The 13,423-nt window shown below is 39.0% G+C and overlaps 1 protein-coding gene across 3 annotated transcripts in view; it reads right to left on the bottom strand.

Moving 5' to 3' along the window:
- USP25 (ubiquitin specific peptidase 25) overlaps window positions 1-13,423 on the bottom strand; it is a 96,647-nt gene that overhangs the window by 42,264 nt on the left and 40,960 nt on the right. For 2 of the 3 annotated variants that reach the window (XM_027736442.2, XM_039380525.1), the window contains exon 5: window positions 11,321-11,483. In XM_027736442.2, the coding sequence (XP_027592243.1) occupies window positions 11,321-11,483 (163 nt within the window). Of the gene's footprint in view, window positions 1-10,896; window positions 11,005-11,320; window positions 11,484-13,423 lie in introns of those variants that run through there. The other variant, XM_039380526.1, reaches the window with a different exon arrangement.

Here is a 13,423-nt window from a genome sequence, read left to right on the forward strand (position 1 = left end):
TGACTAATCCAAGTGCCATCAAAATGCCAAGCAGCTGAGCAGGCCAATGTCATAACGCAAATACACAAATTATGTACAGAAAACTGTACTTGAGTTTAGCATTTTTGCCCAGCATTCAATCTGTAAATTTTTCCCAAAAACTATTTCTTTAATCCAGAACTCTAAACTGAACACATAACTCTGTGCTTTTTTACTAACCTGAACAAACCTATTTGTGCAATCTGCTGAGAGTAATTAAGAGGATTGTCCAATACGCTCTTTTCTCCTTCAGCTTTGTTCTACTTCAAATTTCTTATGCAAGATATTTAGTTATTAAACTTCTCTCCAGAACAGCTCACTCTGTGCATGGCTGTATAGAGATGCAGCAGAACCATCCCAGTTAATCTACTACCAACAGCACTAATGGTAAGGACAGTGCCATAGCTCTTCTATACTGAGCTAAATGAACTTCAGGACACTTCCACTAAGAAAAAGATAATTCCCCAGTGTAAGGGTAAACAAGTGCCTGAGACCAACCAATTTCTGTGCCCAAAGTACCTCAGTGAGGAACTTACAGTTCTTCCTGTGATAAAGAGCTGTAAAGGAGACCTCCCATGGCCAACCACCCCAGTGCTTCAGAAACAGCCAAGGCAAAAGAATTTCCAGTTTGCTGAGCCATCTTTTGTCCTTCCAAACACTTTACATGGAGCAGCACTTCACCTCTCACCTGCTTGGCTTCAGCTACAGAAACTGTCACGGGGTCCCAGCATGAGAAAACAGGCTGGATCTAAAAGGTGGATACTTCACATCTAGTGGCCTTGATCTGTTTACAATTTACCAAAGCAGGCAGAATTTATGCAAGGAGAACTCTATAAAAGGTGGTTTGTGGATTTGTTCCCTCCCCCCCAAGTGTATTTACACCCATTTAAAAGCTGTCATCTGGAAACTTCACCAAGCTGAGGTAAGTGATATCAATTCAAATTACCATGAAAATCAATAGATTTTTTTAGAATACCTGCCTCCTATTATGTCAGTTTGGGGGAGGGGAACAAGATAGTAAAAGAAAAATGAGAATAAACAACAACAGAAATCCAATGTCAGTTTAGGTCATTCACATTAACAATGCTGAATGACAACAGACATACTGTGGCTGTCCCCTGCTATAGGTGATGATGTAGATGTATTTTCTATCATGCCAGAGAGAACCAGGCAGAGTTGTAGCTTCAAGACTGTAAGATAGTAAACCCTTCACTTTTCTGAGTAGTGTTAACCTACATAGAACCCAGATGCAATTTCTGAATATAAGTTGTCTTGGTCTCACCTAAAACACCCTGCTTATCCATTTTCCCCCCTTCAAGTCTAGAATTATGAAACATAAGGACCTTGGCAGAATTTCGATTGCCTGAGTGAAGGATTAATTCAAGAACTGTGATGCTGCATTAACGGTGCAAGGATATAAATTAGTCAGCATATTAAATCCATAAAAGCTTAGCATGCAGCACAGGTCATTAAAAGCCACTGGTAGAGTCCTAAATTAGTAAATTTACTGACACCAACAATACTTAGAGAGTAGGAGAACAGTACTTCTGAGTCTAGATAAAAGATGACCTACCAAGCTGCTGCAGAAAGCTTCACACAGGCTCTGTGATGGATTCTTGCACGTCCTGTAGGCACAGGGCACTAAAAACAGCTGTTTCACCAACAAACTGACGAAAATATTTTGTTTTTTTTCTTCCCAGCATTGGGAAAGAAAAAAAAAATAGGCAAAAAATTTTGCACAAGAACTAGAGAATTTTTAATAGGGATCACCTTTATACAAGTTTACATGAAAACCTTAAGTTCATAATACCATGAACACAGACAGCTTCCCATTCAATTCACAAAGGTTAAGTTTGGAAGGACAGAAGGAAGAAAGGACAGAAGGAAGAAAACCAAAAACTAAATATATATTACTAAGAGAGCTTGCAAAGCAACACTTTGGCAGGGAAAAAGAGAAGTCTGCATTCCTAAAGAGCTCCTAAATGAATTCCTTCAGGTACTGGCATTTAGCTAAAACATGATCTTGTTCAATTTGAAAGCTTACCTATGCATTAACACATCACAACACCCATTTGCCTTGTTTAGTCATCTGGGACATTTTAGGCATTTCCAATTTGACATTTATTCTAGACCATATTCTAGTACCTTCATTCTGTATAGCAAGCAGAGAGCAACCTTAATTAAGTCCTAAAAATAAAAAGCAAAAATAGGGCTCTACGTCAAAATATATTATTTGGAATAGTTTGCCTCTGCCAACATGACAAATGAGATTTATGTTCTCACCTCACTTTATAAACAATATCAGTTTTTTATGGTATATAGAGCTAGTTTTAGTGAGGTAGATTGGGCATTATTGGAGTTAACTTTTTATTCATGGTAATAATCTATACCAAAGAAATGCCTCAAATTGAATATTAGTGTCCAAAGCTCCACATTGAAAAAAAGTAGCCAACTAAGTCTCATTCTCTCCAACTTTCAAGTCGTTTGGACTCTATATCCCTACATCCTGAGAGAACTGGAATTGTTCAGCCTAGAAAAAAGATGTCTTCAGGGTGACCTAATTGTGGCCTTCCAGTGCCTGAAGGGAGCCTACAGGAAAGATGAAAGGAGACTGTTTACAAGGGCCTGGAGTGACAGGACAAGGGGGAATGGCTTCAAACTGAAAGAGGGTGGGTTTAGATTAGAAGTTAGGAAAAAGTTCTTTACTGTGAGGCACTGGCACAGGTTGCCCAGAGAAGCCGTGGCTGCCCCATCCCTGGAAGTGTTTAAGGCCAGGTTGGCTGAAGCAACCTAGATGATCTTTAAGGTCCCTTCCAACCCAAGCCATTCTATGATTCAAATTTGGTAGAATCACTTCTCTCTCCCCTTAAGGCCTTCTCCACTTTTTCTATTTATTAATCTACCTTTTCCCTTCTGGTTTATATTCTTGAACTTACTTTTCTCACAACAAAGTCCATGAAGTGGCTGTTTACTGCCTGCCCTTCTTCTCCTTACAACTCACACCAGGGCTGCCTTCTACTCCACTTGTGTGTGTCTTATTCCTGTTAAGTGGTAAATCCTGTTTCCAGAATAGAGACTAATGACAGGCATCAAGAAAATTAGGAAGTAACCCAAAACATATTCATGATAGTGCTTCTTTACATATACTGAGGTTTTGGCACAGTCCAAAGCCTTTCTGGCATTCTTTAGAAAACTGCATATAAGGAAGACAGAAGGGAAGTGAGGAAAGCAGCTTTGAAGCTGGGATTTGAGCAGGTTCCTGTTCAAACTTCACTGCAAAAGCATAGGAAGAGGGTTTTTTTCTCTCTGCCTCTCTGAAACAAAAACTCCTACAGACAGATACAACAGTCTCATGGCTGAACTTCAGCAGAACAACCCCACATGTACAGTGGTAGCAATCAGTGAAACATTCAGCTATTTCAAAGTCAGAGAGATTCCATACCATATCTCAAAAGCTTTGGAAAGTACCCCTAAAAGGACAGTTTTATTTATAAACAGACAACCAATCAGCATTCCAAACTGCTGATAACCAAGGTATAAAAAGCAGTTTTAAGCGGTCGTGTTTTGTGTTTCCAAAAGGCTGAGGTGCAACATGGAAGAAGATGGAAAACAGCTTGCATACTGTTTGATCTAGAAAGTCAAACTAACTTAAGACTGCTAGCAGACTTAAGTCAACACTTTAAACAAACATCTCACCATGGTATTACTAGCCTGCATTTAGAGAACATTTACTTGTTTATAGCAACTAACTCAGAACATTACTGCAATTCAGAAGACAGCTAAGTATGATATGTGTCCAGAAGAATTCACTTTATGCTTGTGTCTTGGCACATACTAAAAAATGCCATTCAACCACTCCTCCATTACATGGGTCAAAGCAAAAAAAACCAAATCTGTTAGGACATAAAATGACAGCCAACATTTCCCTACATGGTTACAATTTTTAACTTCTTGCATAGATGAAATATGTGATATAAACTTCAACAACACACCTAAACAATGCAATGCCCTTCTACATCTAGGAACTGCACATAGGACTGCAACCAAATACTTATCCTGTATACTTTATTTTACTTAAATGAGTACCTATTTATGAGCCAAAGCTAAAGCCATCATCCACTAAAGCTTTCCAAACCCTCACAACAGAAACTTCTGCAACATTAGGTATCACTAAATATAAGGTAAAAGTTTGAAAATCACACAAGTAACCTGAGGGAACTGAGGACCACAGAAGAAAAAAAAGCAGTAAAAGGAATATCCTGTAGGTAAATATTATAGGATGACTGAACTTGGAAGCGACAAGTCAATCTTTACAGGGAAACAGAGGGAGTGACAGAGGGATAGGAAGCAAGAAACTAGATTTCCAACATTATTATTCCTCTGCCCATGACACTCTACAGAACAGTTTATATCATGTATCCCCCACCAACACCTGCCCCAGGCTATTCCACAGTGAAAACAGTGGAAAGAAAATATTCCATCAATGACCATTTAAACCCAGAGGTTGAGCACTGGATGTTTTCAATATGCAACCTTCCAGTTTATGCCCAGGGAAGCAAGGGAGTCATGTACAGTGTGTATGTGTGTGTGTATATATATGTATATATGCAAATTTTATTATGTAATCCTAGGATTTTTGGTATTAATGCATTCCCACATCATCCATCACAATCCTTTCCATTCATCATGACAAATAAGAAACATAAACTAATGTAAAAGTTAGATACTTGTGGGAGGCTGCTTCAAAGATGGTAAGAACAATAGCTGAGCCACCAGCTGGGAAGAAAATACTTGCTTGATTCTCACCCATCAAGCTGCCTTACTTCTTCCCAGAACTAGAAGGAGATCCTAACCCCACATATATTGACATCAGGAAAGCAAGAAGGTTGTTCCCAAACACAATGCAACAGACTAAAATGCTGGAAGCAGTGGTAGGGACCCTGAAAATGAAAGTCAAAGAGCAACCATGGAGATTCGTAAGACACTAGTTTGTTAATTCTTTGTTCTGCAATCTATGTACTTTTGTGGAAGAAAAAAAAAGTCTCATTTTTGGATGACTAACCAGACCCTGACAGAATCCCAGAGAAAAGAGTGTGGAGATGCCAAACCCCAGCTGTCCGGTTGGGATACCTCATTTGGTAAAGGGAATGGCTACAGTCCAGATAGGCCCTCTGGAAGTCATGAGACCCAGGAAAACACTGCACTTAGTGCTTTAGGCATGGGACTGGGGGAGGGGAAACAGAGCAACAGTAACAGTACAATTTTCATTGATTCCCCACACACTTTCTTCCTTCCATCAAAAATCTGTCTTGGCACACTGAGTGGATAACATTCACTAAACAACCAACTACTCGGCATTTCCCGTGACACCTTTATCAAGGAGCAAGCCCTGCATTATTTCTCACACACAACCAAAACCTTGGTTTGGGACTCCAAAAGAGAAAGTTAGCATTGTGCAATGTCTTAAAGCAAAACATCTGGGAGACAACTTGTACAGGCAGCAAGCCTAAGACACGATTCCAACAGCACATCCGTGTCCTGTGACTTACCCACCTTCTACATCCCGTGTCCTGCAAACACTTAACTCGTGCTCAGCAGGACACAAAGGAGCTGCTTCACAGGCTCCATACATGTATTATTTATAAGCCATTTTCAGACTATAAACTCTTATAGCCAAGAAAAACCGTGAAGTTACCTTTTCACAAGGGAGCCACTAAAATCTACTGCAAAAAAAGTAAAAACAGAGCTACATTTGTGGTTTGTTTCCTTAAAGAACTTGGTATCTGAAGTTCTATTTCAAGAGCAGACATATGCAGTTACAATAATCAAAATTAAAATTAAAAAAAAAAAACAACAAACAACACACAAACAACCTTCTAGAAATATTCTAAAACCTTAAGATTTAAGGGTCCTTTGGGCCCTTCTACTGTTTAGTTAGATTAACTTTTATAGCAAAAGCATGCACGGGTGAACTCCTGTCAAAAACATAGGTTTATTACAAGTTCAAGAGGAGGAAGAAAACTCATTGAGGAACTTGATTTATTTCTTGGTCGGTAAGGAAGAAACAAGTACCCTTTAATACAGTTTTGTTTTGACATATTGTCTTGGGGACTCAATTTTAAATACAAGTTATTATCAAGTCAATAGTCTTCAACAGCAGGGCAGATTTTTAGAAGTTACACTGTGGAAAAAATATTCCTGTTCATTCTAATAACACTGAATATAACTGCTGAAAGCAAAACTTTGTTTTGGAGCACTCTGAAGAGAGACTCCCCAGTTCCTCTGCAGAAGAGGATGACTTCCACATACGTAAATTGCTTTATGGCACAAATAAATACAGGTTAAAAAGCAGTATTTCCAGCAATGTTTGAATCTTGTTAGGGTTTGCTGTCACTCACTGCAAACGTCTATTAAGGAATTTCATGCTCGTAAAGCAAATGCAACAAACCATTTATGACTGAATTTGACTAAGTCAGTTAATTGGTGACTATAAAAAACAACCTTCACTGTATAAGGAAACTGTCAAAATGTCAAAATCTTTTTTTCCCCTTAACAAGCACCCCTTAAATAGAAGGAAGATTTTTCTTTCTTTGCAATTTAGTTTTAGGTTATATTACACAATATATCATTGTGACTGACAGTAGTTAACATTTAGATATTGTTGACCTATGTGATGTGTCAGGTTTCAAAAGACTCCCAATGAAAGCAAGAAAGTACTCCTACGCAGTCAATGAAACCCAAGTAATCAATCTGCCCTGTGGATAAATAAATATGGTATTAGCTAATGTTCTAAATTAACATGCATTAAATTTCCTGGGATGGTTGTTGGAAACATAAATCTTCCTGGCTGATAGACAATATTAATCACCTAATTTTTCAACCAACTGAAGTTATAAATCTTTCAATGGTTTACTTCAATTATATCCCATAGATGTAAATCCAGACATTTCACTATCTTTTAGGATCAAACCATCATAATTCCAGACACCACATACTTTCACATAGTATGGCTCGTGACCATAAGCACTAGCTAGGTCTCTTCATAATCTGTTTTCAAGGTATAAAGTTGCAGGCTGGGTATAAATAACATGAGATCATAGGTCTAGCATAGGTTTTTACATTCTCTGGCCTCTGTTCTTATCTCTGTGGTTCATGACTTAAAAATTCAAGTTTCCATGAAAACATTTATTTAAACATTTGCAGTTTCCTGTGTATAAATGTCTTTCACAGAAACACACATACACATAAAGTCAGTCATCTTGAGATTTGGGACTACTATGGAATGTAAAATCTGACTGCACAACAGAGAAAGTAAAACACCAAGTCGTATTAGGTCCATGGAGATCTTTATGGAAATAATATGTTTCTTTTTATTAACACTAAGACAATGTTTCTGCTATTGCAAAAAGAGCTATGCATGTGACGGAATAAAGAAAGAAACAGAGATGATCAAGGGAAACACAAAAAGATCTCTAGGAAAACAGAAAATTCAAACACCAGTTAGATTACTAGATGCTGAAAGGAAAGAGGCCTAAGAACAGAAACACCTCAGTGGGAAGGGAAGTCATAGAACAAATAAAGAAGTCTTTCCATTTCATTATCTACAGCATTAAATACAAGTAACCTGCAAGTAAGTAAATCCTTCCCATTAAGAAACCAAAACAAACAAACCAAACAAAAAAGAGCCACCACAAACAAAACCAAAAACCTCCAAGAAGTCAAACAGTACACAGATAATACTAATCCAACTTATGTGCCTTCCAAAAGAAAAGAGGGCATCTCTTCCAGCCTGAGGGGAGGTTAGTGCACATTCACCAAGACTGCACTGGGAAGCAAAATTCAGAAGTGATCTAGAAAGGAGAGGAAGTTTTGACCACGTTTGCTCAGTACAGAAATATACAATGTTGTAAAAACAAGAGCTGGCAAAGATGAACTGACAGAGGGGTCGTATAAGACTGAGTATCTATATAACAAGAAAGCCAAATTTAACACTGATAAGTGTACAGTGAGGTAGGTGGTGCAAAGTAACCCTAAAATTTACAGAAAATAATGTGCTAACTAGCATTATTCAAAACTTGGAATTTACGGTAGATCATTCCATGAAAGTATCAGTTCCACACATGAAGTAGAATAACAGTTAAAAGCAGAATAAAATAATTAAGAAGACAGAATGGAATAGAAAACATGACTATATAATCATAAGGTAATTCAGGTCAAAAGAGAACGATGGAAGCCTCTTGTCAAGCCTCCTGCCTGACCTCACAGGAGGTCACCTGGGAGATCAGACCAGGCTACTCAGGGCTTTTTTTCAGGCATCTTAAAAGCCTTCAAGGTTTGACAGACCCTTCAACAGCCTCTCTAGGCAGCCACCACTGCCTGCCAGTCGTCATGGAAAAACATGCCTTATATCCAGGCTGAATCTTTCTTATCTCAGTCACTTGCATTGCCTCTCATCCACACAATATGCACTGCTGTAAAAAGCCTGGCTCCAGTTAATCAGAAACCTCTTTGATTCTCCATGACCTCTCAACATGAGAGAGAGAGTTGCTCTCCTAAGACTTTTCCCCACTTTCTCTCAGCACCACTGGATGTAGCTCAGTGGGTCCTGGACTTATTACGGGTGAAGTTTCCTCAAGTAATCTCGGACTCAAATCCTTAACCCTTGATCAGAGTTCTCCCAACTATGCACAATGGTCTTGGAGACTTCACTGGTGAAGACTAAGGCCAAGCAAGGCACTGAGTACCTCACCTGCTCTATTCAGCAGCAGAACCACATTCTCCTTGCTTGGCTTTCTATGATCAGCATACCATCAAGAACCTTTTCTTGTTACCCTAGACATCCTTTGAGGCATCAACTCTAAGATAACTTCCACTTTCCTAACACCAATCCCTGCATGCCTGGACAGCATTTCCAATCTCCTCCTCAGTAGCCCATTTCTGCTTCCAGATCCAGCACACTGCCTGCTTGCACTGGGGCTTGGCCATGAGCTCCCTGAGAGCAGAACGGACCCTTCTGGCAATCAGGGGATGCTCTCAGCCTTCCTGAGCAAATCTGCCCTTCCAAGCTGCCTGCTATGGAATCCCAGAAACCAACTTCCTGAAGAAGACAAAGTCTGCTCTCCTGAAATCCAGGGTCTGCTACTCCTTCCTTGCTCCCATCAGGATCTTGAACTCTACTATTTCATGGTCATTGCAGTCAAGAGTATCCACATTACTACATCTCCAGTTTTCCCACAGCAGATTCAGTTGTGCATCACCCCACTGGTTGGCCCACCGGTGCTCATGCCAAGAAGTTGCCCCTGATACTCTCCAGAAATCTGGTTTGCTTGTGCCCTGTTATGGTGGACCTAGCAAGACTCGGGATGCTTATTAAAGCTCCCCAGGAGAACTACAATAATCCAGACTTCTTTGCCTCTAAAGAAGGCTTTGTCCACATCCTCATCCTGAGGAGGGTAGTCTGTAATAGACTAATCAAGGTGGCACCTTTACCAGCCTCTCCTCTGAACCTGATCCACAAACTCTTATCTTAAACTGTCATCTTTGTCCCACACAAGTATCACACACATTTGAGCTACTCCTTCACGAGGAAAGAAACACTTTTCCTTGTTGTCCCTACTTGTCTTTCCTGAAGAGCCTTTATCTGTCCATCATACCACCTCAAATTCATAGTCCACTCACACCTTAAGAACTTTCCTGGTTCCCCAGCTAAAATGCTACTAGAACAGGAAAGATCCAGAGAACAGCAACAAACTGGATGAGAGGTTAGAACAGATTCTCTACAGGCTGCAATTCAGCAGCCAGGCTGGAAATAAAGGTGTTAAAAGGGAGCAGGACAGCAGCCCACGGAACTGTAACAGCAATCAACTTCTAAACTCTCCACTAGGAGACATGGAGACCACCAGACAAAGTTAGTGGGATCCAGGTTCAAAAAACAAACAAAACCATGGCAGTTCTTCATACAATAAGGAACACAACTATGGAAATCCTACTCAAAGGACTCTGTGGGTGCAAGAAGTTGGCAAGGTTCAAGGAAGACAAGTACATACAAGAGAGGCCCACTGGGATTTTACTAAACAAATTGCAAAGGGTTAAGAAACTCCTCCAAGGTGAAATTAGTTGGAGGCTCAGGAGTGTTTTACCAGAGCAGTATCATGCAAACTGTGCTCCTCTGTACATATCCATTTGTGGAAATTGCTAAGCAGAACATTGATCTAAATGGACTCAGCCTGAAGTACAACAGCCATCAGTATGAAAGCAACAGTATTAGTTTATCTAAAAGTGCATCAGCCTGACAGTAATTTGTTAAAAATGGGTATTAAATATTTTATTTGCTTCCTCTCAAAGTCAGACTATGAAAAGTTACAATATGCCAAACTCACTTCTTGTACACTAAAAATAAATTTCCCCCTATTGTATTACGGTTTCACATACAGTTTTCTGTGCATTGGAGTACTTTTCAGTAGATCTACAGATTATTTACAAAAACATATATAGATTTAGCAATCACTTCTAAAAGAAAATCTCCTAAAAGATGGATTCATAAAGTTTACGTACATGAACTATTGATATAAGAACATTAGCTTTCACTAGACAAGTTGCAGTATCTGTACTTATTTCCCTATTTACCCTGTCTTAAAAAACAAAAAAGCTATCTTTTAATTAAGCTACATATACACAAAAACAGACACACACATTGGCTGTATTAGGTAATACAACCCAAACCAAACACCTGCAGCTGTATCAGACCTTCTCTTTCCTCTTTTTCAGGTTTCCTTCTTTATCAGTTGTTCCTTCTTTTACCCTACCCAGCTATCCATCCCCTTGCAGCTATTCTAGTAAGCACTCCATGATTGAGGGTGTCTCATTTCCTCCACCTACCTCCATTGTCAGCCACCCCCTTTCAGACATTTGCATGCGCTCCTTTTAATATAAAAAGTCGGATCCTCATCTGTAATCCAATTTTCACATGTTTTTAGGCATCCACAATTGTCACTGATGTCAGTATGAGCTGCAGACGCCCAGGATCTTCAGAGACTCAACTCCTTGTCTTCCACAACTTCTTAATGAGAAACATTTTGAAGCTTCACTTAGTTATGCTACCAGTACTTTCTACACTTCAATCAGACTTATGGATGAAGGCGTTAAGAGATGCAATAAATAAGTAATGCTCAAAAACATCTCATGCAGTGGCCTAAACTTCCCAGGAAAACAGATATTTTAAGTTATTCACATAAAATAAGCTAACTCACCTCACAACAGATACAATGAAGGGTACACACAGCTAATTGAGGGGGGTGCTTACCTGAATGACAGCACTAAACCAGCACGTGTTGCCAACATTCTTTAATCCTACTGGACAGTTGTCTTGCCGCTTCCGATCGTAAGGGTTTGGAGAGTCACTCCATACCTCTGGATGCGTCCTCTTTAAACTTGCTTTATTTTCTGCAATACTGGCTTCTAGAACTCTTTGGGAACAGAAGGGAGGGAAAAATGTGAGAAAAAAGCAAAAACCAGCACAAACCCCCAAAAACCTACCATGTACTAAAATACCTTCAACTACTAATACAGACATGTTAATAACATCATTCACTTATTGTTGCTGAGCCTGGTTTTAAACTTATATACAATAATATGCCTTTAAAAGTAAGATGCTATTTTACTTTTATCTATGTTACAGTAATTCCATTACCTTTTGCAAAATGGTATCAGTGAGTGCATGAATCTCCTGTGAGAGCTCAAGATACAAGTGCCATGTCTGCAAGTCATCAATTATTTAAGAACCAGATTCCAACAGGATGGACAAATTTTAGGCAGCACTAATAGTGTAGTGCTTTCATCTACAAACGCTTTTATCACTATGCAAAGCACAAAGTCACCAATCTTTCTTTTACTGACAGGAAGCCAAAGCTGGCTAGGCAACTTTCAAAAATGAAAGCAGTTTCTTAGTTTCCATTTTTGCAACTTATGCAACTGTGTTAATCACTTTACATAGCAAGCAATTACTTTATGAGCCATGGAAAGACATCTCCCCCCCATTTTTCAAAATGCCACCCAACAAGTTAACTGCATGCTTCAATGACCACACTCTTTGCAGGAAACTGTTCCTAAGTGATTTATGCTGAATATCCATATTTCACATGGCAGTAAGATCTGATGAGTGTGAAGCTCTTAAGCTTCACTCAACACAATATTTCTGTATCAGCACATATGCTTAGTGTGGTGACAAAGCACACCTTAAGGGTAATTTGTGGTAGGCATATTCTAAATAGAAAGATGGACATGGATATATTCAGGTCATGTAACAGTGGCTCTAACTCATAAGCAGAGCTGCCTGGCATGTGCACTACTGACACAGTGGTCACTGTCCCCAGCCATCCAGTCCAACTGTCATAAAACAGGCTGAGCTGCTCTCCAGCTGCTGCATTTGCCAGGCACAGAATTCCAGGAGCTGCATGACAAGCATCTAAGCAGTCTGAGCAGTGTGAAGGATTGCACCCCTTCAGTTCTAGACTCAGTAAACACCAAAGAAAAGCAGGTTTAGTCTGCTTTGCAAATGGAGTTCCTTAAGGACAATGTTTGAACAGTGTAGGGGAAAAAAAAAAAAGAAACAGGGACACACGCACAATGTAATCCCTCAGTTTCCTATCTACATTTCTGTTTTAAGCTATGTTCCTGTCAAAGAAAGAAAAGGTATGTTAGCAAGAACTACAAAGCACCATACAAATTTACTGCAGGTAACTGCTCTGGGGGACGTACTAATTCTTATTGCTACTTATTTTGAAATAAAATAGAATAAAAGAAGCATTCTGAATTTGAGAGACTGTTTAGTGCAAATACCACTTTTGTACCAATGTATCTCAGGAAAAACCTAAAACTGGTAATTTCCTAAGGATTAATCACTTTCTAACACTTATTTTTTGACACATAACTTTGTTAACAGCACTGAAAGGACAGGCTTATAATCCTCAAAGACCTTCTGCTCTGACACCTCTTCAAACAATGCACAGGGATAGAACTCTTCAATAGTTGATGATTCTCAAAGTCATTTACAATAATGTTATCTCACAAGCAAACCTCAAAATGTAAAAAAAAAACAGTCAAATTTATATCTCTTCTCACCAATACAATTCTTTAAAAGTTTTAGATGACCAGTGTATCTCTGCTTTGAGAGCAAAAGTTATTCAATGGGGACATTAAAATAATCAATCAAAAAAAAAAAGTCATACATAGTTAAAATAATTTCCCATGCAGGTAGAACTACTAAAAATCTTGTTTAAAATAAATTGAAGGGAACTTTAAAACTGACAGGAAGATTGACAGACTGGAATAAATTTAGAATGATGTTGTAACAGGACTACCATACCTACTCCACACTACTTGTGTTTCAGGGAAACAATCAAACTTC

This window comes from Pipra filicauda, unplaced genomic scaffold (assembly GCF_003945595.2).
Source record: "Pipra filicauda isolate LSUMZ 115617 unplaced genomic scaffold, ASM394559v2 scaffold197_size1571708_pilon, whole genome shotgun sequence".
NCBI classification, from domain to species: Eukaryota; Metazoa; Chordata; class Aves; order Passeriformes; family Pipridae; genus Pipra; species Pipra filicauda.